At 38.2% G+C, this 26,820-nt stretch overlaps 1 protein-coding gene across 2 annotated transcripts in view; it reads right to left on the bottom strand.

Annotated features, from left to right (window-relative positions):
- The window catches only part of PLS3 (plastin 3), a 100,441-nt gene that overhangs the window by 48,501 nt on the left and 25,120 nt on the right, over positions 1 to 26,820 (bottom strand). Inside the window, exons 2-3 of one of the 2 annotated variants that reach the window (XM_005700565.3) lie at positions 3,326 to 3,410; positions 229 to 309 (exon numbers count right to left, since the gene is read on the bottom strand). In XM_005700565.3, the coding sequence (XP_005700622.1) occupies positions 229 to 301 (73 nt within the window). In that variant the 5' untranslated portion in view covers positions 302 to 309; positions 3,326 to 3,410. The remainder of the gene's footprint in view (positions 1 to 228; positions 310 to 3,325; positions 3,411 to 26,820) is intronic. The other variant, XM_005700566.3, reaches the window with a different exon arrangement.

The following is a 26,820-nucleotide window of genomic DNA, read 5'->3' as shown; positions in this document are numbered from 1 at the left end:
CAGCAGCCCCCAGTCAGACTGGGACCTTGGACTAAAAACCTTTCACCATATTAGATACTAGCTATAATTAGCAATGACACAGTTTAAAGTGTGGCTTCTAGAACTTTATTCCATAGATTTTAACTAGTTTCCTGATTAACCATTCACATAATTTTTCAGAGAAATAACTTTCATTAGTGCCAAATAAGCACTGTTTTACCATAGTTACCCTACAAAAAAACAACTCACCAACTTTTGCAAAGGCCTCTTTGAGTTCATCAAGCTCATCTTTGGAAATCTGAGTGGTAGCCATCTCATCCATTTAAAGATCTAAAGAGAAATCAAAAAGGGTTAAGACTTGAAAACAGTCACAGATAAGGAGAACAAACAGGTAGATGCAGGACGGGAGGGGAGAGGGGGAGGTAAGAAGTGAGGAAGGTGAAGAGGTACAAACTTCCAATTATAAATTGAGAAATAACTGAGTCACAGGTATGAAATAACTAATATCTCTGTGTGGTGACATAATTAAAACTAGACTTATCCTGGTGATCAGTTTGGAATGTACAGAAATATCAAATCACTATGTTAAGTAACAAGAACTAACAGTGTTGTGGGTCAATTATACTTCAAAAACAAACTGACAGAAAAAGAGATGAGATTGATGGTTACAAGACACAGGGGGTTACCAGAGGATAGGGAATTGGATGAAGGCAGTTAAAAGGTATAAACTCCCAGTTATAAGTAAGTAATAGGGATGTAATGTACAACATGATAACTATAATGTGAAAGTTGTTAAGAGAGCAAATCCTAAGAGTTCTCATCAAAAGGAAAAACAAGTTTTTCTTTTATTTTGTATCTATATGAGATAATGCATGTTTAATAAACTTATTGTGATAATCCTTCCATGATGTATATAAATCATTTTGCTGTTCACCTTAAACTTCTACAATGCTGTATGTCAATTGTATCTATAAAACTGGAAGAAAAAAATTTTAAGACAAAAAATTTGTGATGAATATATTATAAGAAATTCTGTAAACTCTCATTTTAGGGATAACTTAGACAGAAATGCAAACTACTAGAACTATCTGAATAGGTTCCCATATTTCTAGCTACAGTCATAATGAAGAAAACAAATGAGAAATTATCATTGGTCAAAAGCTTCTCAGACAAAAATACTTCTCAATTTTCCTTTCAAGGACAAAGTCTTATGCTGCATTCAAAGAATGCAAAGGGGGGCAAGGTAGCAAGCAATGATAGATTCTTGGTTATATGAGCCAAAATGAAGTCAAAATTATGTGACTAAAGATTCAAGTAAAATATAACTTTTTTAGGACTTCCCTGGTGGTCCAGTGGTTAGGTCTCTGTGCTTCCACTGCAAAGGGCACAGGTTCAATCCCTTGAGGGGGAACTAAGATCCTGTATGCCACATGGCATGGCCAACAAATAAATAAATGTTTAAAAAATAACTTTTTCAATTAACATCTATCTATCTTACTGGCTAGTTCCATTTTTTCCATCTTTACTGAGATATGTGACATAATATTGTGTAAGTTTAAGCTGTACACCATAACAACTTGATATATAGATATATTGTGAAATATATAGTTACTTAACCACAATAAGGTGAGTTAACACATCTATCACCTCACATAGTAAACTATTTTTTCCCCTTAAGTCATTTAAGAGTCATTCACTGTGGAAAACCTTATGTTCAAATAGGAGCATACTAACAGCTACCAATCATCCCCATTAAAGAATGAATCAACTAAAACAAATTATTTTTGGGTTTGATACAGAAACACACATAAGAGCATGCTTATCAACACATCTTTGTGTACACAAGTTATTAATATTATTTGAGTTTATACTCTTCCTGCTTTGGCCCTATTTTACCTATTTAACCAACTAACAGGGCTTGGCAAACTATGCTCTGTGGGCCCAGTCTGGACCACTGCTTATTTCTGTATGGCCCCAACCATCTGTATGGTTTTTTCAGATAAACATCTGCTGTCAAATGTTTGAACTTCAATAAAATGAAATGTTATCCCAGAAAAAAAAAAGAATTCCATTTTTTCTCATCAGTACAGTTGTAATACCAAAAAAAGTACTCAAATAGTTATTATATTTTGAATTTTGTCAGTAAAAAATTGTGGAAACAATATTTAAATCCTTCACATTAATAATATAATATTCATATTTGCCTCTTGGCATACAATATTTATGAGTGGGCCTTTACAGAAAATCTTGATTGATTCCTGCAGTAGAGAAAGGAGGTCTGTACTACAATGGAAAATCCCCACATACAAACCTATTAACAACTTTTAGACAGAAAGAAATGCACATGATTATTTCTTGTCTTTTTTTTTTTTTCTCATTTAATCTTTTTAACTCCTGGAGAAGGAAATGGCAACCCACTCCAGTATTCTTGCCCAGAGAATTCCATGGACAGAGGAGCCTGGCAAGCTACAGTCTATGAGGTCGCAAAGAGTTGGACATGACTGAGCGACTTTCACATACACAATCTTTTCAAAGAAATTTACTTTTTAGCAGAACTGAGCAAAAAGCAGATAATTTAGTTTCCATATACCCCCTGCCCTAATACTCTCACAGCCTCCCTCATTATGAACATCCTTCATCAGTGATACATCTGTTACAACTGATGAACCTTCTTTGACACATCATTGTCATCTAAGTCAACAGTTTACATTAGGCTCACTCTTTGTGTTGTACATACTATGCATTTTGTATATACAAAATGGATACCATTATAGTACCATACAGGATAGTTTCACTACCCTAAATGTGTTGCTTGTTAAAGTTCAAAAACTATATGAAAAGCAAATTTGAGATCTTATATTTATCTCTTTTAAACATTTTTATTAAAAGTTTAAAAATTACTTGCCAACTCTTCTGTCTGCCATGATGCCTAATATTTAATACAGAAGAGCTCAAAAGAGAGTGAACCACATCTATCTTTTGCACACCCATCATTGTCACTTCTAGAACTAACCACAGTCCCAGTCATGTAGTAAGGGACTCAACAAAATAGTACTTTCATAAATCCATCCATTCAACAACTTTGTACCAAGCCCTACATCAGATAAATTCATATTCCTACTAATTCTCTGAACCCTCATAACAGCCTTTTGAGGTAAATATTCTTACTCCTTTTAGAATTCAAACTCAGGTTTCTCAAATCCCTGCAAAGATTTAAAATGATCATATGATACTATTCGCTATGTTTCCACCCTAATACAACACACATTTATAATGACTCATATTTTTAAAAATTAAATAAAAGCAGACTTTTCAAAAACTTGTCTGTTCATAAAACTTTTCTTACCTCTAGTGTTAAAATGTCACTAAAGATGGACAACTTCTCAGTAGATAAGCTGTGTAAAAAACACCTTTCAGAGCAGTCTCAGGATCTATAGGGTAAAGAAAGATCTTCAGTTGTATACAAAGGCAGTCATTTTCAAGATTTGGAGAGTAAAAAATGATTTTGCCTAAGTTAGCCTGCAACCTGCTGATGGTACTTTTAAAAATATTCTATACTTTACTAATATGATGTTCAACATTTCTGATTACCAAAATATTCTATAGGTTTCACTCTAATTTTCTTTACACATATTTTAAGTAATCACGTTTTCAATGTGAAATAATTGCCCCTCTTTAGTAATGACATCACACAGAACAATGGCACAGAAAGTTTGAAAGTGAGCTGTCTCAGAAAATTGAAAACACGTGGCCTCTCCTTCATTTCTAAATTTTCTATCTAGTTTGGGCAATTTGTGAGTCAATAATAATCTAAAATATATGTTTTCTTAAGAACATATTATTCTTTGTTGTGCAGAAGCTTTTACTTTTAATTAGGTCCCATTTGCATATTTTTGCTTTCATTTCCAATATTCTGGGAGGTGGGTCATAGAGGATACTGCTGTGATTTATGCTGGAGAGTGTTTTGCCTATGTTCTCCTCTAAGAGTTTTATAGTTTCTGTTCTTACATTTAGATCTTTAATCCATTTAGAGTTTATTTTTGTGTATGGTGTTAGAAAGTGTTCTAGTTTCACTTTTACAAGTGGTTGACCAGTTTTCCCAGCACCACTTGATAAAGATTGTCTTTAATCCATTGTATATTCTTGCCTCCTTTGTCAAAGATAAGGGATCCATAGGTGTGTGGATTTATCTCTGGGCTTTCTATTTTGTTCCATTGATCTATATTTCTGTCTTTGTGCCAGTACCATACTGTCTTGATGACTGTGGCTTTGTAGTATAACCTGAAGTCAGGCAGGTTGATTCCTCCAGTTCCATTCTTCTTTCTCAAGACTGCTTTGGCTATTTGAGGTTTTTTGTATTTCCATACAAATTGTGAGATTATTTGTTCTAGCTCTGTGAAAAATACCATTGGTAGCTTGATAGGGATTGCACTGAATCTATAGATTGCTTTGGGTAGTACACTCATTTCCACTATATTGATTCTTCCGATCCATGAACATGGTATATTTCTTCATCTATTAGTGTCCTCTTTGATTTCTTTCACCAGTGTCTTACAGTTTTCTATATATAGGTCTTTAGTTTCTTTAGGTAGATATATTCCTAAGTATTTTATTCTTTTCGTTGCAATGGTGAATGGAATTGTTTCTTAATTTCTCTTTCTATTTTCTCATTATTAGTGTATAAGAATGCAAGGGATTTCTGTCTGTTGATTTTATATCCTGCAACTTTACTGTATTCATTGATTAGCTTTAGTAATTTTCTGGTGGAGATTTTAGGGTTTTCTATGTAGAGCAAAGAGTCAGACATGACTGAGTGACTGAACTGAATGGAACTGATGTAGAGGAAACTATAAGCAAGGTGAAAAGACAGCCTTCAGAATGGGAGAAAATAATAGCAAATGAAGCAACTGACAAACAACTAATCTCAAAAATATACAAGCAACTCCTGCAGCTCAATTCCAGAAAAATAAATGATCCAATCAAAAAATGGGCCAAAGAACTAAACAGGCATTTTCTCCAAAGAAGACACACAGATGGCTAACAAACACATGAAAAGTGTTCAACATCACTCATTATCAGAGAAATGCAAATCAAAGCCACAAAACTACATTTCAAGCCAGTCAGAATGGCTGCAATCCAAAAGTCTACAAGCAATAAATGCTGGAGAGGGTGTGGAGAAAAGGGAACCCTCTTACACTGTTGCTGGGAATGCAAACTAGTACAGCCACTATGGAACAGTGTGGAGATTCCTTAAAAAACTGGAAATAGAACTGCCTTATGACCCAGCAGTCCCACTGCTGGGCATACACACCAAGGAAACCAGAATTGAAAGAGACACATGTACCCCAATGTTCATCGCAGCACTGTTTCTAATAGCCAGGACATGGAAGCAACCTAGATGTCCATCAGCAGACGAATGGATAAGAAAGCTGTGGTACATGTACACAATGGAGTATTACTCAGCCATTAAAAAGAACACATTTGAATCAGTTCTAATGAGGTGGATGAAATTGGAGCCTATTATACAGAGTGAAGTTAGCCAGAAAGAAAAACACCAAATACAGTATCCTAACGCATATATATGGAATTTAGAAAGATGGTAACAATAACCCTGCATGCGAGACAGTGAAAGAGACACAGATGTGTAGAACAGTCTTTTGGACTCTGTGGGAGAGGGAGAGGGTGGGATGATTTGGGGGAATGTCATGGAAACATGCATAATATCATATAAGGAACGAATCGCCAGTCCAGGTTCGATACAGGATGCTTGGGGCTGGTGCACTGGGATGACCCAGAGGGATGGTACGGGGAGGGAGGTGAGAAGGGGGTTCAGGATGGGGAACACATGTACACCCGTGGTGGATTCATGTTGATGTGTGGCAGAACCAGTACAATATTGTAAAGTAATTAGCCTCCAATTAAAAAAAATTAAATAAAAAAAAAGAAGAGAAGCAAAAGGCAAAGGAGAAATGGAAAGATATACCCATCTAAATGCAGAGTTCCAAAGAATAAAAAAAAAAGAATATATTATTCTTATACTGTTATATCACTTCTATAAAAGAGAAAATTAGGCAAAAGTGGTTCTGGACATATATACCTCCCACCCACCCCATATCCACCCCCAACCCCAACCTGCAGCACCTTTCATTCTGGCTAACCAGTGGGTTCTGAATCAGTCCTTCTCTCCCAGTTCTCCCCTTTGCAGGCAGCAGGGCTAACAGGGTAGAAATCTCTTCCCTCTTCTTTATACCCCTCCCTTAACACAAATGCACTTCTATCCTCACACAATTTTACCCAGGTCTCTGTTATATGTCTAGTCCCTGCCCTCAAAGTATTTATAATCTGGGGAAGACAAATATGTAGATAATTATAATTTGACACAAAATGAATTAGTGGTTGCAGTAAAAGGTAGAAATGGGGGAAAGACTCTGAAGACTTTAAGGATTATTAAATTCATCTCAAGCAGGCCAAGAAAGTAGCACTTTTGTTCATCCTGCAAAATTAGGATATACATACATCTCATAGAAATGATTTCAAGGCACATGCTTACTTAAAAAAATTAATAAAACACATCATTAAAAAAACCCCAAAATACACTTTCAAGTTTCCTAATTTCTTATTCTTGTCTAAATACCATCATGAAAGCCTAAAGTGACCCCTTTTACACTGATAGCTCAGATTTTTCAGCTACAGGAGACAAGAAGAGGCACAACTAAGAATTAAAAGAACTGTAACATGTATATATTACCCAAAGAATATTTGTTTAGTTCAGGATAACAACATAGTTTAATTTAGGAGTCTCCCACTTAAACTCCATATTGTTTATTTATGATTATTTAAAAGTAAATAAATAAATGCTACCCTAAAGCACCTGAACTAAAACTAAGAAATCAATGTAAAGTTTAAAAGCCTCACAATATACACCTCAGTTGACAAAAATCATAATATTTAAATTAACTATTTAATGCAGATTCTTTCCCACTATGAATTAAAAAAGATTTGTCCTTAAGATTACTTATGGGTACTTGGGTAATTGATCCAGCAATTAAGTACTATCCTAGAAGAAAATACCACATTTAAGTAATTTAGGGAAGACTGCCAGGAACATCAGATTTTTAGAAACTGTACAAATTAAAATTACTGAAAGCTCTACCCTCTTTATAGGACATTCATTGTACTCTTTCTCTCAAAATAAGTAAAACATCCCAGATTGGGGTTTAGGAAGCAAAACAGATGATTATTTCCCCATAAATACCTTGACTGAATCCTGAATACTTGCAGCAAACTGTTGTTCCACACCCAAGGATGTAGTATGTTAACACAGGAAGACTGAGAGATGTGGAATCAGAAGACATCAATCAGTGTCCCGGTTCCACGACCTCCTAGCAGTGTGTCTATGAGTGAGTTTATTTAATCTTTCTAAGCCTCAGTTTCCTCCTTTGAAAACAGCCATAATAACTACTTCCCTAGGGTCCTGATGAAGATTAAAGATGGCATGTGAAGGCACACTATAAACCATTAAGCATTATACAGCAACTTCAAATCCTTAATGAAAGAAAAAGAGAAACAAATCAATTCCTAAGTAATTAAGAGGCTATATATAAATATAAGGCATGAGGTCTACTAAGAACCTTTTAAATAAAATATATGAAAAGTTATGTCTTTTGCCCTATAATTCTCAACTGCAGAGTATGATAGATCTCCTTCATATATAAAAACTATAAGCCTTTAAGTCAAAGTAATTTAAGAAGGCTGGGACTAATGAAAATTTGTCAGCCACTTTTTACCCATGAGTCAATTTGGCTCCTGCGTAAGGCCAGTTTCTAAACACAGCTTGAAGAATGGCCAGGAGAGTTTTTTTTTTTTTTAATCCAATTTTTACTTTATGTTAGGACCACTTAAAAAATAGTTAACAGCTTGTCAATACTGTCACATTCTTCCTACTTCGCAGTTTTTTTTTCCTGTGAGCAATGAAAAATGAAATGTGAAGAGGTAAAAGGTAAATATTATCGCTGAATAAAATTTCACAGTATGTGACGGGTAGGCAAAAAGAAAGTCTGACTGTTGAAATACGTTGAAATGTGTCCTTTTCCCCAGTCTATCTTCCCACACACACACAAAAAAAAGAACTTTATTTATATGGAGAGAGAGCAGGCACTGATATTAAAAAAAAATAAAGAAATATATTTATATATTTTCCCTCCATTTCAATTTAACCAAATGAAATACCAAACAAAAATAAAAGCTTCCAGGGTCTCTCCATTTTGCTGAATTCCGTCATCGGCAGAGCACTTTGTCCCAAATTCTGTTTTCCTCCCTAGCTCCAGTGCTGACCTTTTCTATAAAGGGAAAACAGCAGGAAAAAAAAGCAAACCTTCTCTCTCCTTAAACATCAAGAGACAGGAAAACAGATTTTTAAATAAGGGAATGAAACAAAAGCAAACAAAACTTTGTTTGTTTGTTTTTTCATAAAAGGATATGGTATACAACTGAATCTGAATTCAGGGCGTCACCCATAGAAGAATCTTATGCCTATGAAGTCATCCCTAATTACAGCGTTTGACTAACAATACAGCAATTACGAAACCACTCCACTGCCTCATTTAACTATACTTAAACCCTGAATACAAATCTTTGCTGAGAAAGGTGTACCTACAACTAACTACCTGAAACAATTACTCAAATTCTGAAAAGCATTTGATGGGTGGGGTGGAGGCGGCAGGGGTTGGGGGTGGGAGACAGTGCCTGTTTTTATCCCCTAAAGCGATTCACTTTAGGAATGCAGAAGACTAAATTTACTAATCTGTGTCAATCACAACCAACCGTGGCTCAGGCAGCAGGGCACACACAGTGGGAAAATCAACCATGGATAATCAAGACTTGATTATGAATTTTGTATTTTTTTCTTGACATTGAAAGGAACTAAAGATAAAAGCAGGAGCTATTCATCAGCCACTAGCAGGTAAACAGAATTGGGCAAGTGAGGCTGATGACTTAAAATCAGTGATTTGGTCACACACACACAGTTAAGCTGATAAGTTCAAATCATGAAGAGAAGGTGGATAAAACATGGAAGAATACATTATTTGTATTTGTGTATTTGTCACCTTCCTCTGTCCAAAACAGGCAATGCTTCAGAACACCCACACTTCACATACCTAACTGTACCAACAGAAACTGCCACCCTGCCTCCTCCCTAACTGGTAAGTCAACAGCATTAGTCTCCAGGTCAGATGGGCATGCAACCCTATGAGTTAAAGCTCACCCACTCTCACTCTGATTACTCAAGCTCTAGTGACATGTTTCCAAACGACCTGAGAAGATTTCAGCTTGAATGTCTATCATACTCACCCAACTTATTCATTTATATTCAACCTGAAGTGAATGTTTAGTATGTACCAGGCACCGTGTTGGGTACTGCATATATAGAGATTTAGGATCCAAAGTATCCTCTCAAAGACTTTACTGTCCAGAGGGGACAAAGATGGAAAACAAAGACATAGTATTAATGCCATCATGCTAGTCACTGAGTGGTAGGGTGACAGTGATGGGCTTCAGGAAGCTTTCCAGAGAAGGTGACTTTTGAACTTCATCTTAAAACATAAGGAGGACATCCTCAGACAGATATCACTGGTAAAAGCACTCTAGGCACAGAGAAGATGATATTCTGGCGCTAGAGAAAGATAATGTGGTTGGAGCACTGTGCCTAGGGTTTGTGACAAACACAGTTGGAGCAGAAAGTCAGGGTCTAATTTAGAAGGCTGAGACTCAAAATCTGGACTTGACCTTCCGGCCAAGGGAGAAGGAAGGTCAGAGAAGAAAACCCCAGTCAGGAAAGTCTAAGTGTCTACATTTGAACTTTCCATGTTATTTCTCCCCTTTTCGAACACCCCTGCTGTCAAATTCAGTCTCTTTTTCAACTTTCCTCAATCTCCAGGTTTATAAATTCAAGAAGTTTGGTCACAAGAAACAAAGGGAGATTGAGGTAAATCACTAAGCCCTTTGGATTATCATAGCCCTTTATCACTTCATGTCTAGCTTTTTCTAAAGACCTTTTAGTCTATCTACAGTCCTATCTCCCTCTTAAGTAATCTTTATGCTGCTAACTTCCTGAAGAGCAGATCTAAGGTATACTCCCTATGAAAGCAAGTCCTAACTTTTCGGCACAACATCCAAGAACCCTACACACTTTTATGTATTGATACCTATCTTTCCAATGTTTCTTCCCATTACATGCACTGCACACCCTGGAATCACACTCTATAAAGATAACCTCTGCCCCAATCAGGGCATCTACTCTCCCATCTACTCTTCAGAAGAATCTTTGAGAAAGCCTCTTTGGATGGTCCCCACCTGAGGGAAAAATTCTCTTTTCCCAGGACTCTCACAGAACTGTATGTTTTCTTCTATTACAGCCAGCATGAATCCTTTCAGGTAGCTCTAATTTTAAATATCTGTCAGATCATATGTACCAATTTTTGAAAGGGAAAATACAGTCACAAAAGGATAATATATAATACTATTATACAAAAGCTTTTTGATGGAAGGGACTGCTTCTCCTTCATCCTCATATTTCCAGCCCCTCTCACAGTGGCTACAGAGTAGGTAATAATCATAATTAAGATAATATAATAATATATCATTGTAAGCTTATAACAGTTTACATTAATGGAGGATTTATTATATAAATGAACTGTGCTATACATTATGTAAAGTTACTTCTCAGAAAAACTCTGTGAACCACGTAATACTGTTATTTCCATTTTACAGTAAAGCAAACAGGCTTACAGAAGTTGAATAACTTGCCCAGTCACATGGCTCAAGAGAGGGAGACCTAGGTCTCAACCCAACTCCACCTAACACCAAAGTCAGCATTCTCAATTGTTATACTATATTATAGCTTTCTCAATCACAGTTTAGTGAATGAATTTATTTCCCCAACAAGACTATAAACTTATTTAAATAGTAACACACCTTACTCATCTCTGTATTCACCACAGCACTTAGCACAACACAGGGACACAAGTGTATTCTCAATAAATCTTTTATTTTCTTTTTAAACTTTTTATTTTGTATTGATGTATCTTCCCTGGTGGCTCTGACGGTAAAGCGTCTGCCTAAAATGCAGGAGACCTGAGTTCAATCCCTGGGTTGGGAAGATTTCCTGGAGACGGAAATGGCAACCCACTCCAATATTCTTACCTGGAAAATCCCATGGACGGAGGAACCTGGTTAGGCTACAGTCCATGGGGTCACAAAGAGTCGGACACAACTGAGCGACTTCACTCATTCATAGCCAGTTTAACTAGTGTGATAGTTTCAGGTGGACAGCAAAGGGACCCAGACATACATTTACATGTATCCATTCTCCCCCAAACTCTTCTCCCACCCAGGCTGCCATGAAACACTGAGCAGAGTTCCTTTTGCTATATACAGTAGGACCCTCTCAGTAAAAAGGTCCACATCTAGGATTCACAACCATTTTGATCATGTCAGTCTCATTTCAGGAAGCTATAATTATTATGTTGAAATGGCTTGCCCAAACTTTGCCGGGTATTCTGGGTCTTCTGGCATTCCTACTAGTCACATCTAACCAGTTTAACCTTTCAACAACACTCAAAATTAGCTTTTTGATCAGTACCACCCTCCTGTGGAGAAGGAAATGTCAACCCACTGCAGTATTCTTACCTGGAGAATCCCATGGACAGAGGAGCCTGGCAGGCTATGGTCCATAGGGTCGCAGAGGGTTGGACACGACTGAAGCGACTAAGCACACACAAGCATGCACTATCCTCCTGAACATGTCCTACTAACTCCTACATCAGCACCTTCTGTTTCATCCTGACCCCACTACCTCTGTCTCTCCCTCCTAGTAAGAACTCCCTCTCTCTGTTTCTGTCTTTCAGACTTAAAATGCCCTCTGCTTTATTCCTCTTATCTCCTTATCCAAATTCTACTCATCCTTCAAGTTTCAGCAGAAGCCTCATCCTCTCTCAAACCATGTTTTCCAATGACTACACACCCCTGCTGATCTTTCTCTTCAACTCCCACAGGATTTAGAATGTCACCACAAAATTTGGCAATTCAATCACAGACATCCTCCTATAGTTATATAAGTGGGTGAGGACAGTCTGGCTGGGACATCCATTATCCTACTAGATTCAGTTCATCTGCCTCCTCCACACAGATCCTCAAACTTGGTCAGAGAGAATAATCTTCCCCCATCAAAGACAACCATTCTTTCACCATCAGCACACAAATACTTGTCTAATTACTTGTTCTGATGTCTTATTTCAAGATTGTTTCTCAAGAGCAGAATCTAAACTTCATCTTCCTCTCGGATATTCCCACAATGATAATATTTTGCTGGACGCTGGGTACAGAAGTATGTCTCAAAACATATTCCAACCGACTGCAATGTTTTGAGTGTGGTGTTAATTCCCAGTATTCCCAATATCCAATGATTACTGAAATTAGGGAAGAAACAAAAACTTAGGGTAGTTAAGTGACTTTGCCCAAAACAGAGCTATGCAGTAAATGTAAAAAAAAATAAATAAATAAAGTAAAGAGCATGTGAGAGAGAAGGTAATTAACTACTCTTACCATAAAAATGAAAACGTAGAGGCTACACAGTGCTTTATGGAAAGAAGGCACATGCCTATTATATCCTATAGAATATAATTTTAAAATTACTAACCAGGAATTCACTGGCTGTCCAGTGGTTGGGACCCAGTGCTTCCACTGCAGGGGGCATGGGATTGATTCATGGTTAGGGAACTAAGATCCCACAGCCTGCCAGGTGCAGCCAAAAAACACAACTTTTAACAAATGTGACCATGATATTGAAAAATATAAAAAGTTGCCAGAAAATGAACATAGGGACCCTTCTAGCTAATGCTAACTGATTTTCATTATTTAAAGAAGGGATTCAATTAATCCTTTAACTTATATCACCAAAACTGTAACTGTGTAAAATACAGATTATCAGCAACAGGTACAGTAAGGACTATATATGAAAGCGTTCTAAATGTTCTTTTTCCCAAACATTGGTGTTAAGTGGGTACTGACCAAAAAACAGGTCAGACTTTTTAAAAATAAGGACAAGAATGCTGATCTTCTCTTGTGGCACTTTCATTCCTATATATGACACGTTTCTGCTTCCCTGTATTTCAGTTCAGTTCCGTCGCTCAGTCGTATCCGACTCTTTGCGACCCCATGAATCGCAGCACGCCAGGCCTCCCTGTCCATCACCATCTCCCGGAGTTCACTCAGATTCACCTCCATCGAGTCCGTGATGCCATCCAGCCATCTCATCCTCTGTCTTCCCCTTCTCCTCCTGCTCCCAATCCCTCCCAGCATCAGAGTCTTTTCCAATGAGTCAACTCTTCTCATGAGGTGGCCAAAGTACTGGAGTTTCAGCTTTAGCATCATTCCTTCCAAAGAACACCAAGGTCTGATCTCCTTCAGAATGGACTGCTTGGATCTCCTTGCAGTCCAAGGGACTCTCAAGAGTCTTCTCCAACACCACAGTTCATAAGCATCAATTCTTCGGCACTCAGCCTTCTTCACAGTCCAACTCTCACATCCATACATGACTACTGGAAAAAGTGTAGCCTTGACTAGATGGACCTTTGTTGGCAAATGTCTCTGCTTTTCAATATGCTGTCTAGGTTGGTCATAACTTTTCTTGCAAGGAGTAAACATATTTTAATTTCATGGCTGCAGTCACCATCTGCAGTGATTTTGGAGCCCAAAAAAATAAAGCCTGACACTGTTTCCACTGTTTCCCCATCTATTTCCCATGAAGTGATGGGACCAGATGCCATGATCTTCGTTTTCTGAATGTTGAGCGGTAAGCCAACTTTTTCACTCTCCTCTTTTACTTTCATCAAGAAGCTTTTTAGTTCCTCTTCACTTTCTGCCATAAGGGTGGTGTCATCTGCATATTTGAGGTTATTGATATTTCTCCTGGCAGTCTTGATTCCAGCTTGTGTTTCTTCCAGTCCAGCGTTTCTCATGATGTACTCTGCATAGAAGTTAAATAAGCAGGGTGACAATATACAGCCTTGACACACTCCTTTTCCTATTTGGAACCAGTCTGTTGTTCCATGTCCAGTTCTAACTGTTGCTTCCTGACCTGCATACAGATTTCTCAAGAGGCAGGTCAGGTGGTCTGGTATTCCCATCTCTTTCAGAATTTTCCACAGTTTACTGTGATCCACACAGTCAAAGGCTTTGGCATAGTCAGTAAAGCAGAAATAGATGTTTTTCTTGAACTCTCTTGCTTTTTCAATGATCCAGCGGATGTTGGCAATTTGATCTCTGGTTCCTCTGCCTTTTCTAAAACCAGCTTGAACATCTGGAAGTTCATAGTTCACATATTGCTGAAGCCTGGGTTGTAGAATTTTGAGCATTACCTTACTAGTATGTGAGATGAGTGCAATTGTGAGGTAGTTTGAGCATTCTTTTGCATTGCCTTTCTTTGGGATTGGAATGAAAACTGACCGTTTCCAGTCCTGTGGCCACTGCTGAGTTTTCCAAATTTGCTGGCATATTGAGTGCAGCACTTTCACAGCATCATCTTTCAGGATTTGAAATAGCTCAACTGGAATTCCATCACCTCCACTAGCTTTGCTCGTAGCGATGCTTTCTAAGGCCCACTTGACTTCACATTCCAAGATGTCTAGCTCTAGATGAGTGATCACACCATCGTGATTATCCTGGTCATGAAGATCTTTTTTGTATAGTTCTGTGTATTCTTGCCACCTCTTCTTAATATCTTCTGCTTCTGTTAGGTTCATACCATTTCTGTCCTTTATCAAGCCCATCTTTGCATGAAATGTTCCCTTGGTATCTCTAATTTTCTTGAAGAGCTCTCTAGTCTTTCCCATTCTGTTCTTTTCCTCTAATTCTTTGCATTGATCGCTGAAGGCTTTCTTATCTCTTCTTGCTATTCTTTGGAACTCTGCATTCAGATGCTTATATCTTTCCTTTTCTCCTTTGCTTTTCGCTTCTCTTCTTTTCACAGCTATTTGTAAGGCCTCCCCAGACAGACATTGTGCTTTTTTGCATTTCTTTTCCATGGGGATGGTCTTGATCCCTGTCTCCTGTACAGTGTCATGAACCTCCGTCCATAGTTCATCAGGCACTCTATCTATCAGATCTAGGCCCTTAAATCTATTTCTCACTTCCACTGTATAATCATAAGGGATTTGATTTAGGTCATACCTGAATGGTCTAGCGGTTTTCCCTACTTTCTTCAACTTAAGTCTGAATTTGGTAATATGGAGTTCATGATCTGAGCCACAGTCAGCTCCTGGTCTTGTTTTTGTTGACTGTATAGAGCTTCTCCATCTTTGACTGCAAAGAATATAATCAGTCTGATTTCAGTGTTGACCATCTGGTGATGTCCATGTGTAGTGTCTTCTCTTGTGTTGTTGGAAGAGGGTGTTTGCTCTGACCAGTGCATTTTCTTGGCAAAACTCTATTAGTCTTTGCCCTGCTTCATTCAGCATTCCAAGGCCAAATTTGCCTGTTACTCCTGGTGTTTCTTGACTTCCTACTTTTGCATTCCAGTCCCCTATAATGAAAAGGACATCTTTTGGGGGTGTTAGTTCTACAAGGTCTTGTAGGTCTTCATAGAACTGTTCAACTTCAGCTTCTTCAGCATTACTGGTTGGGGCATAGACTTGGATTACCCTATATTTAATATCGCTTAATTTCAGCCTCTTATATGCTAACTATTATAAACAACTATTCTCATTGTATCAGCGCTAATAATTTAGTATAAATATAAGCACACACTCAAGTATCAGTGTGATTTGAGTATATGATTTTTTTTTAAACACACAAGAGCCATCACTGTGGGTACCCATAGTTTCTTTCTTTCTTTCTTTCTTTTTTTTTTTTTTAGTGATTAGTTTTAACCTTATAGCTTATTTTCTCCAGGTGACTGCAGCTTGGAGTTTTGTTTGCTTCCTTTCAGAAAACTTTAGTGGAATCTTGGTAAAGGAATAGCTATAGCAGTTTCAGAGTTAATATGATCTTTCTCAATCATCTGTTGCTTTAATATGATCTTTCTCAATCATCTGTTGCTCTGAAAGTCACAAATGAGTTACTCTCTAAATGGTCTCACCTGTGTCACAGGTTCCCTGTTTTGAGTCACAGGTTCCTAGCCCTGAATGTTTAGGAAAGGTGAAAGCAGACAGAATAAGTGGTGAAATATGTTACTGTTTATTATTCCAGCATTTATTCCAGAATTATTAAAAATTGCTCACTACAGTCAAGTAGAGAACAAGCTTCTAGGATGAAAGCAAAATTCAACAAGTAGAGCATATTTTGCCTAGCTAGGTTGCTTTTTTGCCTACATCCTCTGGTAATTCTACTTGACATTTCAGCCACAAATTGGTAAAAGTACACAAGAGAACATTGCTAGATAACTCCCAATAAGACAGATAGTATTTTCCCATGAAGCACTGTTATATATGGACTTTCCTAGTAACACAGTGCTAAAGAATCTGCCTGCCAATGCAGGAGATACAGGTTCAATCCCTGGGTCAGGAAGTTCCCTTGGAGAAGGAAATGACAACCCACTTCAGTATTCTTGCCTGGGAAATTCCATGGTGAGAGGAACCAGGTGGGCTACAGTCCATTGTGTCCCAAAGCGTCAGACATGAATAAGCAACTGAGCGTGCACACACACGCACACATACACTTATATGCTGTTAGGCTGTACAAGAGTCGGAACTAGAGAATAAAGCAGCTGGCTGATTTGGATACATTTAGCAACGATGTTTCTACAATTCCTTTAGATCCTAATAACACAAACCTGAAAACCTCATTTTGGTGACATAGCATACCATTTCAGGGACATTTGTAAAGTGACCTTAAAACAAATCTTACCTACTATTTACATGACAAATACATTTCAAATTCCAAATCAATTGAGCAATGAACTTTGGAAGGTTCTATCAGAGACTGAAGGCTAACTCTCCCTTGTATCCAGCGCCAAGTAACTGCCTGCATATAGTTGCAATTTTGTCTTGGTTGGATCCCAAAACATCAAGGACACTTAAACATTAGCTTACTAGTTGATGTGAAGAAGAGATTGCTATCTTCTGCATGTATGCTGCTCCACCAAGGCCCGGGGATGCAGGAGAGAAGGGTGAAGGTTTATTAAGAGGGGAGCCAAGGAGGCTGTTATTTGCACAGTGACACATGGGGGCAGGGGCACATAGACTTAAACTGAGCCATCTTAGTCTTCTCCCTATTTCTCCAATACCTACAATCAATTAAACCACCTCAACTGTTGTGTCTGTGTTATTTTAAAGGAGACACAGCATAGGGTTCTGGTTGCTGACCACTGACTCCCCTTCCCCCATTCTGGTACCCTCCTCAGTGTGTGATAACCATCTGCTTCTCGATCTCCTCTGCTAGGCTGTGAGTTCCTTGAAAGCAGGGCTGGTATCTTATTTGACTTTGTATCTTGGCTCACAATAAGCCCTTACAAAATGTTTGTTGAATAAATTGATGTTGGCAAGTAGGGAAAGGGAACAAACATAATGCAGGCTAAATAGCTGTCTCGCGTGGTTTCAAAAATGCACACTCTGTAAAGAAGGCCGGGAACAAAACACTTCAGACATAATAGTGCGCCCACATTCTTCACATGCACTTGGCCTATTAGCATGGTTTAACTGTCTACTCCTATTTAATACTTCAGGATACTACAAAACTCTTCAAGATGTTTGCAACCTGTCCTTTGAATTTAACTGAAAGTCAAACAGAAAGTTTTTTTTTTCTTTCAGAAACAGTTTTTGCTTGGCAACAATTTTGACAATCAAGCAGCACATTTCACCTTTACAATAATACACATCATGTTTTGACAAACCTGCAATTTACAGATAAAAGTATCATTTAGAAATAGATGGAAATTGCTGCAAACTAAAGCTATACTTAGATTTTTTATTATGATATACAGAAGAGAAAATTGAACATCACCCACAATCCTATTATCGACATTCTACATTTATCAGGATTTTCCCATTGATTCTCTTTACCTGTCCTCTCTTCAGCTGTGTGCTCTCCCTCTCCCTCTCTCTCACCCCCTCTCTTTTCCCTGAATTATTTTAAAGCAAACGCCAGACATCTAGTGAATGATTTCACCCTACATAGCTATTAAATGAGTTCACTTTCTGGAAATAAACTTTCTTCTATTCTAGAATCTAGCATAAGCTAGATTCTAATTGATCTTTTTTTTTTTTTTCAAGTACCGATATCTATGAGTCACTTAAACCCCAAAGAGTGCCCAATCCTGTGTCATTTCCTGGAGGAATATCAAATACTTCCATTTTAAGTAAAAGTTTCCTTTCTAAGATGTTTAAGCAATGACTATTTAAAAATAAGTTAATAATTTTCCCAACAGAAACAGTCAAATCAATAGTCATATTGAAGACATACTTTAAATTCTTGCCAGACAAGAGTGTTGTACTCATTTAATGTACATCTTAAACATAAACTCACATCATATTTATTCCATTTACAATGAATCTTTCTCCCATTTCATATTCTAAATGTGTTTTATTTCCTAGCTCTTCATAACAAAAATAAAATATCTATGCAAAATTTAAAAAAAAGCCCCCATTTCTTGTTATGAAGAATACTGTATCAAACCCAAAGATACAACAAAGTTATACCTCTCCCTCCATTTTTACAAAGCTAAGAATTATTAAATCCTTGGATTGAAATAGCATATTCTTTTTTAAAAAGGTCCAATCCCTTCCTCAGTGCCTAAGCAAACTTTGACACTTTCCAAAAATATCTGAATGATTTATGAAAAAATCATATCTGCTTCTAATGAAATTAACTAACCTGCATACCTGAGGAGTATTTCCATTCTCCTATGAAAATTAACACTGCAGCCAAGGGCAACCTTTAGATATATATCTCTCACAAGGCAAGATCAGACTAGTTAATTCAAAACAAAATATTGTGATGTACAGCTCAGAATCACTAGAGATAAAATTTCAGCTTAGACTTTGAGCTAAGCTGAAAGTTTATTCTATTAGTCATTGAAATTGCCTCCTGTAGTATAACATACTTCGCTTATATGTTCTCAAATAAGGTACCTATTAATCAAGAAAGCTAGATTCTTTTGTTTCTTCACTTTTTACTTCATTTGAGTTGTAGTAAGAACAACTAAGAGGTTACCCTTGATTCAGAGTCAAGATTTATAGAACCAACTATTCTGAAATAAGAGAAATAAAGCTTATATGACCACTATGTGATAGGAAACCCTGGTGGAGTCTGTGAGCATCAGAAATCAGTATCATTACCATGTTATGTAACACCACCAAAATCTTATCACCAATGATTTTCAATGTATTTTGGAAAGTATGAATAAACACTAGATCAACTGCTGTCATATTCTGTCATGATAGCTGCCCTCAACTTCTAGGTCACAGATTTTTGAAAAACCATTGAACAGGGCTCAAAGGCATTTGTAATTCCATTCCCTGTTGCCCCACCTCCAAGATATAAAGTAAGGATCTGTCATTTAAACCTTTGAGCATCTGACTAGAGAGATACAGCTATATAATTAGGGTTACAAAACCAACTTTTAAAAACATTTTTAAAGCATGTATTGAATTTGTTACAATATTGCCTCTGTTTTATGTTTTGGTTTTTTGGCCATGAGACACGTGGGACTTTAGCTCCCCAGAAAAGGATCGAACCAGTACCCCCCCCCCCCGGCATTAGAAGACAAAGTCCTAACTACTGGATTGCTAGTGAAGTGCCTACAAAATCAACTTTTAAAAAGTAAAAGTCCCTAAAATATTCCCCAAATAAAGAAAATACAGAATATACATATATATTTAGAAAATGTCAGATTCTAAACTTCAAAATTTTCTTTTAGAACAAATTTGCTTCTATTTGAATACGTAAGATTTAGAAAGTGTCTCCAAATGTATAACTACCCAAACACATAATATGGATTTTGAGATTGTTCAATTTCTGCTTAAATATTCCATACTATAAAAGTTACAGCCTAATGAAATATTAAAATAGTTCCCCTTCTGGGACGAGAGCAAGCCTGTTTCTCACAGTACTAATAGAAGGAACCTCCCACGCCCAGAACTGCCAATCTGGAAACCCAACATTCTTCTTACAACTGCAACTTTACAGAGCAAGTCATAACACTTCCTGCTAGAGAAAGAATACCCTGACAAAGGAATGATACAATACTTATGAATCCCCTTCCTGTCAGCCTTACAGTATTTTGCCAAGTATTAATAAATTTGCACTTCACAACATTTAGAGAAAAGTGAATTTTTTCAGCTCTGCTGAAATCATGCAAAAAACACAAAGGAATTTTAAGTTGGTTCAGGTCAAATAGCTGCAACCCACATACCTATTTAAAGTTTAAACATTAGCCAAGTAACCTGCTTATTTTAGAACACAAGGAACCAACTTCTCCCCCAGAGGCCAAGTCAGTCGTCCTTAGGAAAGTACATTAGAAAGGCAAATTCACTGTCCCAGACCATTTAACGTTCCATTATTCATCTCGAGCCATACTTATTCGTGTCTTCATACAAGGCTTACATGCCACATGCTACATGTCAGAGCATTTACTGTGATTATCTACATCTTGTTTGCTGCTGCATAAGAATTGTATTTTCTACCAGCCTAGCATATAGGAACGGAGAAGGCAATGGCACCCCACTCCAGTATTCTTGCCTGGAAAATCCCATGGACAGAGGAGCCTGGTGGGCTGCAGTCCATAGGGTCGCAAAGAGTCAGACATGACTGAGCGACTTCACTTTCACTTTTCACTTTCATGCATTGAAGAAGGAAATGGCAACCCACTCCAGTGTTCTTGCCTGGAGAATCCCAGGGACGGGGGAGCCTGGTGGGCTGCCGTCTATGGGGTCACACAGAGTTGGACACAACTGAAGCGACTTAGCAGCACCAGCATATAGGAAGTGATTTCCCTGGTGGCTCAGAGGGTAAAGAATACACCTGCAATGCAGGAGACATCGGTTCAATCCTTGGGTCTGAAAGATCCCCTGGAGAAGGGCATGGCAACCCACTCCAGTATTCTTGCCCGGAGAATCCATGGACAGAGGAGCCTGGTGGGCTACAGTCCATGGGGTCACAAAGAATCACATCTGACTGAGTGACTAAGCACAGCACAGCATATAGGAACTAAGCTAGCACTTGCTGAACTGAATTTTCTATTGAGAGGCAGTACTGTTGAGTAGCTCAGCGTTTTTGAGCCAGACTGGTTCAAATCTTGTCTCCACAATTTTCTACATTGTCTTTGGGCAAACTGCTTAAGCTCTTGTGCCTGTTTTCTCATCCAGGGATGATAATAGTAACTATGTCACTTAATAATAACTTTTGTACATTGTTGTGATGCTTAAATGATTTAATCTGTGTTTAAATTTTAGATCATAGCCTGGCACATGGTAAGCATTAGATATGTGGTGACTGCTATATGCTTATTATTGAAAATTTTTTAACTGGTCTAGCAATTCTAATCAGTTACTTGCTCAATGAAGAAACTGGTGAGTTGTGAGTTCTTGCCCTTTATGGGAGACAACAATAAATCAATACGAGTACTGACCTAGGTTCCGGAGACCATGTCTAAGATGGACATAGAGCAAGTCAGTCACTTGAAAGGAAATGGAGTGCAATGGGAGCATCTGGGTCTTAGGAATCAGACAGACTTGAAATCTGTGTGACCTTGATCACACAACTTAGCCTCTCCAAGCCCCAGGTTCATATTTATAAAAGTGGAGCTAATTCCACGTACTTCAAAGGGTGTTGATGATGATTAAATGAGATAAGTACATAACAGGGGCTGGTTCCAGCAAGGTGCTCAGCAAGTGGCAGCCACTGTTATCATCTATCTGGTATATTATATGCATAATACCATCTGCTCTAACTACTTAACAAGTATGAAATTGAGATAATAGATCCGCCAGTCCTTTGTAAATAATATAAAACAAAGTGAAGCATTTTAAGATAACATATTGAATTCTCAGAATAAGGAGACAATTCGTGTTACACTCGCTTATAAAAAGGATAGGGACACACCACATTAGGAGGCAAGAGTGTACTCCTATTCTCATCATTAACCACCATTAGTAGATATTGGATTATACTCTGTCTCCTTAATGCAAGCACTTTATTTCACCAATCACAAAAACTGCATGAAATATCAAAAGACAACACAATCCAAAACAGAAGGCATAGAGCGTCAGAGCCAGAGGACGTGTTTTTCCATCTGTTTTCATTGCTGACTCACTAAAGGAAGCCTCTCCAGCTTTCCCGGTCTCAGTCTCACCGTCTGTGAAACAAGGATAGCTCTAGCTGCCTATGGCCAGTCAGGGATTATGTGGGGTAGTAAGCTACGCTCAAGCGCCTTGAGCTAACTAGAATAAAGGGCATACGTGTATATAATCAGGCTTTTCCAGGGAAAACTGGGGCACAGGTAATTGCCTCCACTAAAAAAACGGTATCAGTGTCAGGCCAGAAATGTTGGGTTTTCCCTGCCTTACCTTTTCTTTGGCTACACTTATCACTTTACAACACTGTCCCAAGTACTATGAACTTCAGTGATCATGCTACCCAGAAACAGATCCCTTGCCTTTTGCTTTCACGGTCATCTGAAATGTATATGCTTTCTAGCTTTCTGAACTCTAAGGCTAATCTTTGATCACAGTGAAATCTGTCAACACTCAAGCACTGATTTTAAAGTCTATTCATCGGAGAAGGCAATGGCACCCCACTCCAGTACTTTTGCCTGGAAAATCCCATGGATGGAGAAGCCTGGTAGGCTGCAATCCATGGGGTCTCAAAGAGTTGGACACAACTGAACGACTTCACTTTCACTTTTCACTTTCATGCACTGGAGAAGGAAATGGCACCCCACTCCGGTGTTCTTGCCTGGAGAATCCCAGGGACGGGGGAGCCTGGAGGGCTGCTGTCTATGGGGTCGCACAGAGTCGGACACGACTGAAGTGACTTAGCAGCAGCAGCAGTATCATAACATAATAGAATTCATTTCGACAGCAAAATATTGCGACAAAAGTTCTAGGAATGGATACTCCTTTTAAAAAACGATTGTCTTCTACCTAGGGGCTTCCCAGATAGCGCAGCAGTAAAGAATCTGCCTGTCAATGCAGGAGAAGTGGGTTTGATCCCTGGGTCAGGAAGATCCCCTGGAGTAGGAAGAGTCGGACACAACTGAGCAAAACTGAGTACGCACTTCTTGGTAAAATACCAGGACATTTCCTAAGACTGTTGTATCCCATCAGTAGTTCAGCCAGTTTCAGTAATTTTCTAAATGTCTCATCATAAGAGTTATGCACAGGTGTGCAGGGCTGATGGAGGGATGGTATTAGTGTTTGTGTTTGTGCATGTGTGTGACTATACGTGTGAACAGCATTTATTTTTACTATGGGTAATGATAACTGGTTTGGAAATAGACGATGGTGGCAAGCGTTGTGTAATACATTTCACATTTTTATAGGCAGGCCACAGAATGAAACAACTTTTATACTTCATTCCAAATCCATTATGATGAATGCTGGGGAAAGCCAATGGAAACCAACCCGTGTTTTATCTGTACACATAAAGCTCACGCTCTCTCTCAGATGTTACCAACAAATCCATAAAGTTAAAAGTTCACACACATGCACCTGTGGACCTACACACCCTCCTGGGTGGAAAGGAAGGAAAGAGGCACACCCAAATTTTCATGAGTTTCATAGTTGGGTTGGTGTAATCCACAGTTAGGACACAAGACCTAGATGTAGTATTTTTAAAGTCCCTTCCTACTTTCATTCAAACGTCATCCTCTCTCCACCACACCCAGTCCTGGGTATATTCTTTCCATGTCTGACACATACAATGGAGGCCTCTCCCACTGTACTTAATGCCACACCTCAATAACACTCATCTATTGTTCTTTAATGGAATAGGACTGTACCCATCTTCATGAGTTATAAAACAAACAAACAAATAATGCAAAGGGATCTAACATAAAACAGGTATCAAATTAAGATGCAGGATATTGCTACTGTAATTTTGGGCTATATCAGAATGTTTACGAAATTTATACTAAGAACAGTCTTAGGTACACAAACTTCCTGTTGAGTGGATGTATCAGTTTTAGCAGTCAAGTAGATCTGGTTTACGTGATGATTTGAGGGAGAAATAAGCCACAAGAACATCTTAATTTCAATATTCCAAGCGGTATCTCTCCAACAGAAAATATTTGTTGGCTCTGTATTTGCTTAACAAAGTAATCAGCATTTAAAAACAGGATGTCTTACTACATATTAAATTATAAACCTTATCTTAATGTCCTAAAACAAAAGTTTGAAATAAATAAAAGGATTTAAAGCACGGGTCCTCCAGATTATCAACTGAACTACACATGGGATAAGGAACTGATTTGGAAGACATCTGTGGTGACTATACCCAGTTAACAATACTGAATTGTGTATTTCAAAGTTGCTAAGCAAGTAGATCTTAAAAGTTCTCATCACAGGGGAAAAAAAGTGAAACTGTGGGGTGGTGGATGTTAACTAGACCTGTAGGAAACATTTCATAATACATACATACATTAAATCATCTCACTGTACACCTTAAACTAATACAATTTTATATGTCAATTATATCTCAATGAAATGGGGGAAAGACATCTGTGTTCTGTTCATAGCTATTACAATCATATAAAGAAATAAGTCAGGTGCTCCAGATCTTCCTATTCTGAGGGTCTCTCATTCAAAAAAAGGGTAGGGAAGGAAAGGAAACAGGAAAGGACAGGGAACAAACCAAAAAAAACCAATTAACTCACCATCTCCTAAACTTTTTGGCCTCAGGACCTGAGGATCTCAAAGAGCTTTTGAATATGTGGGTTAAATCAGTGTTTATTATCATATTAGAAATTACAACTAGGAAATTTTAAAGATATTTATTTAGAAACAACGATAGACCTGCTGCATCTGAATATAAATAACATTTAAAAATGAAAACTACCTTAAAAAATCAGTGGGGGGAGGCAGTGCATGCGGCACTCCTATAGGTGTTTCTTGCTTCAACAGTGTTTGGATGCAACAGATCCAGGGACGCCCCCTTTCCCAGACTCTGGTCACCCTCAACCTCTTTCCCAGTCATAATCTTAGGAACCAACCACTCTGCCATCCTTGGCCTCTGGAATCAATCAACACCTTTTTTTTTTTTTTTTTTTTTGAGGTTTTGCTCCTTACTTCTCATCAACCATGAGCTCCCAGTTTGGTCAGAATTATTTCACTGAGATGAAAGCTGCGGTCAACCACTAGGTCATCCTGCATCTGGGTCCCCCTATACCTACCTCCCTCTGGGCTTCTGTTTCCACCATGAAGATGTGGCTCTGGAGGGCGTGGACCACTTCTTCCATGAGTCCACTGTGCAAAGGGCAAGGGTGCACAGCGTCTCTTGAAAATGCAAAACCAGCACAGTATCCCATGCTCTCTTCTAGGACGTGCAGAAGCAGTCCTCAAGATGAGTGGAATAAAACTCTGGACAATAAGGAAACTGCCACGGCCCTGGAGAAGAACCTGAGCCAGACCCTGTGGACCTGCATGCTCTGGGTTCTGGCTGCACAGACCACAATCCCTGTGACTTCCTAGAGAGCTGTTTCCTGGAGGAGTAAACGAAACTCATCAAGTAGATTACAACCACCTGATCAGCCCCATCCCCAACCCCCATAGACTGGGGCGGGGTTGGGGGGATGTGAAGCTGAACCAGTAGTTCTTCCAAGGACGCACCCTCAAATACAACTGGAGTCTCTAGAGCCCTGAAGTCAGGGCTGCTGCCTGAACCACTCCCTGCAGCCACTAGGCAGTTTTTTTTAACCACCCTGGGGACCTCACCCAAGCCCTGAACCAAAAAGAAATAAAGATTTTGCAGAAAAAAAAAAGTGAGAAGAGGATATTGTTTACATTTTTGTTTAATTTAGGCTGGATTTTCGTATCTGCTTCTGCATTCACCTGTTGCAATGTTGTTTTGATTCAAGTACAGGAAGAAAATGTGGCCTCCTACAGATATATTGTTTGGAAAAAAGAAGTGTTTTAGGAGCCTTTCCGGATAACTATAGATATCCTTCTTAATATCACGCCAAAACTGGGGCAGCTATAGTTTCTTAAATGTTAGTTGCAGTGTGGAATCTGATACCAAATCAATGACTTTTTCGTACTGTTACACTAAAACCCATTGGTTTGTCTTGTAGTTTAAATGGACCTTTTACTTGATTGATTGATTTTAAATGCTTGATTTCACATCATGCACGGATCATATGGAACTAATACAGATCATCCAAATGTTGTCACACTTCATTTTATAATATCTAACAAGTCACTTTCATTAAAAATACCCCCAACCTCATTAGAAAAGTCAAAGTATTGATGCATGATGGCTGATGCAAGTTTTCAAGAATTTAAATTTTTGTTTGAAATGTTTATCATTGGCAACAAATACTCTCAGTCGTCTCCCTTTCAGTGACTAGCACACGATTCATTTTTTATAATATATCTGCCAAATATTCAGCTCTGAATAATCAGTTAATGCGTCATCCACTCTTTTAAGTAAAATTCGTTTTCTGTTTTTTTAAAAAACGCGGCTAGTTTAGCTTGCAATTCAAACAACTGCACAAGTGCTTTTCCTCGGGGCAATCACTGTACATCCACATGCAGCAGAAATTTTTTTATGTATTCCCATTTCATCAAACACACTATTGAAAAGATGTATACCCAAGAGTTGAGATTTAATAAAATCAATTTTCCTTCTTAATCA

Source organism: Capra hircus (genome assembly GCF_001704415.2).
Source record: "Capra hircus breed San Clemente chromosome X unlocalized genomic scaffold, ASM170441v1, whole genome shotgun sequence".
Classification (NCBI taxonomy): domain Eukaryota; kingdom Metazoa; phylum Chordata; class Mammalia; order Artiodactyla; family Bovidae; genus Capra; species Capra hircus.
Note: the sequence above shows the minus strand (reverse complement) of the source record. Positions and strands in the feature narration are given on the sequence as shown.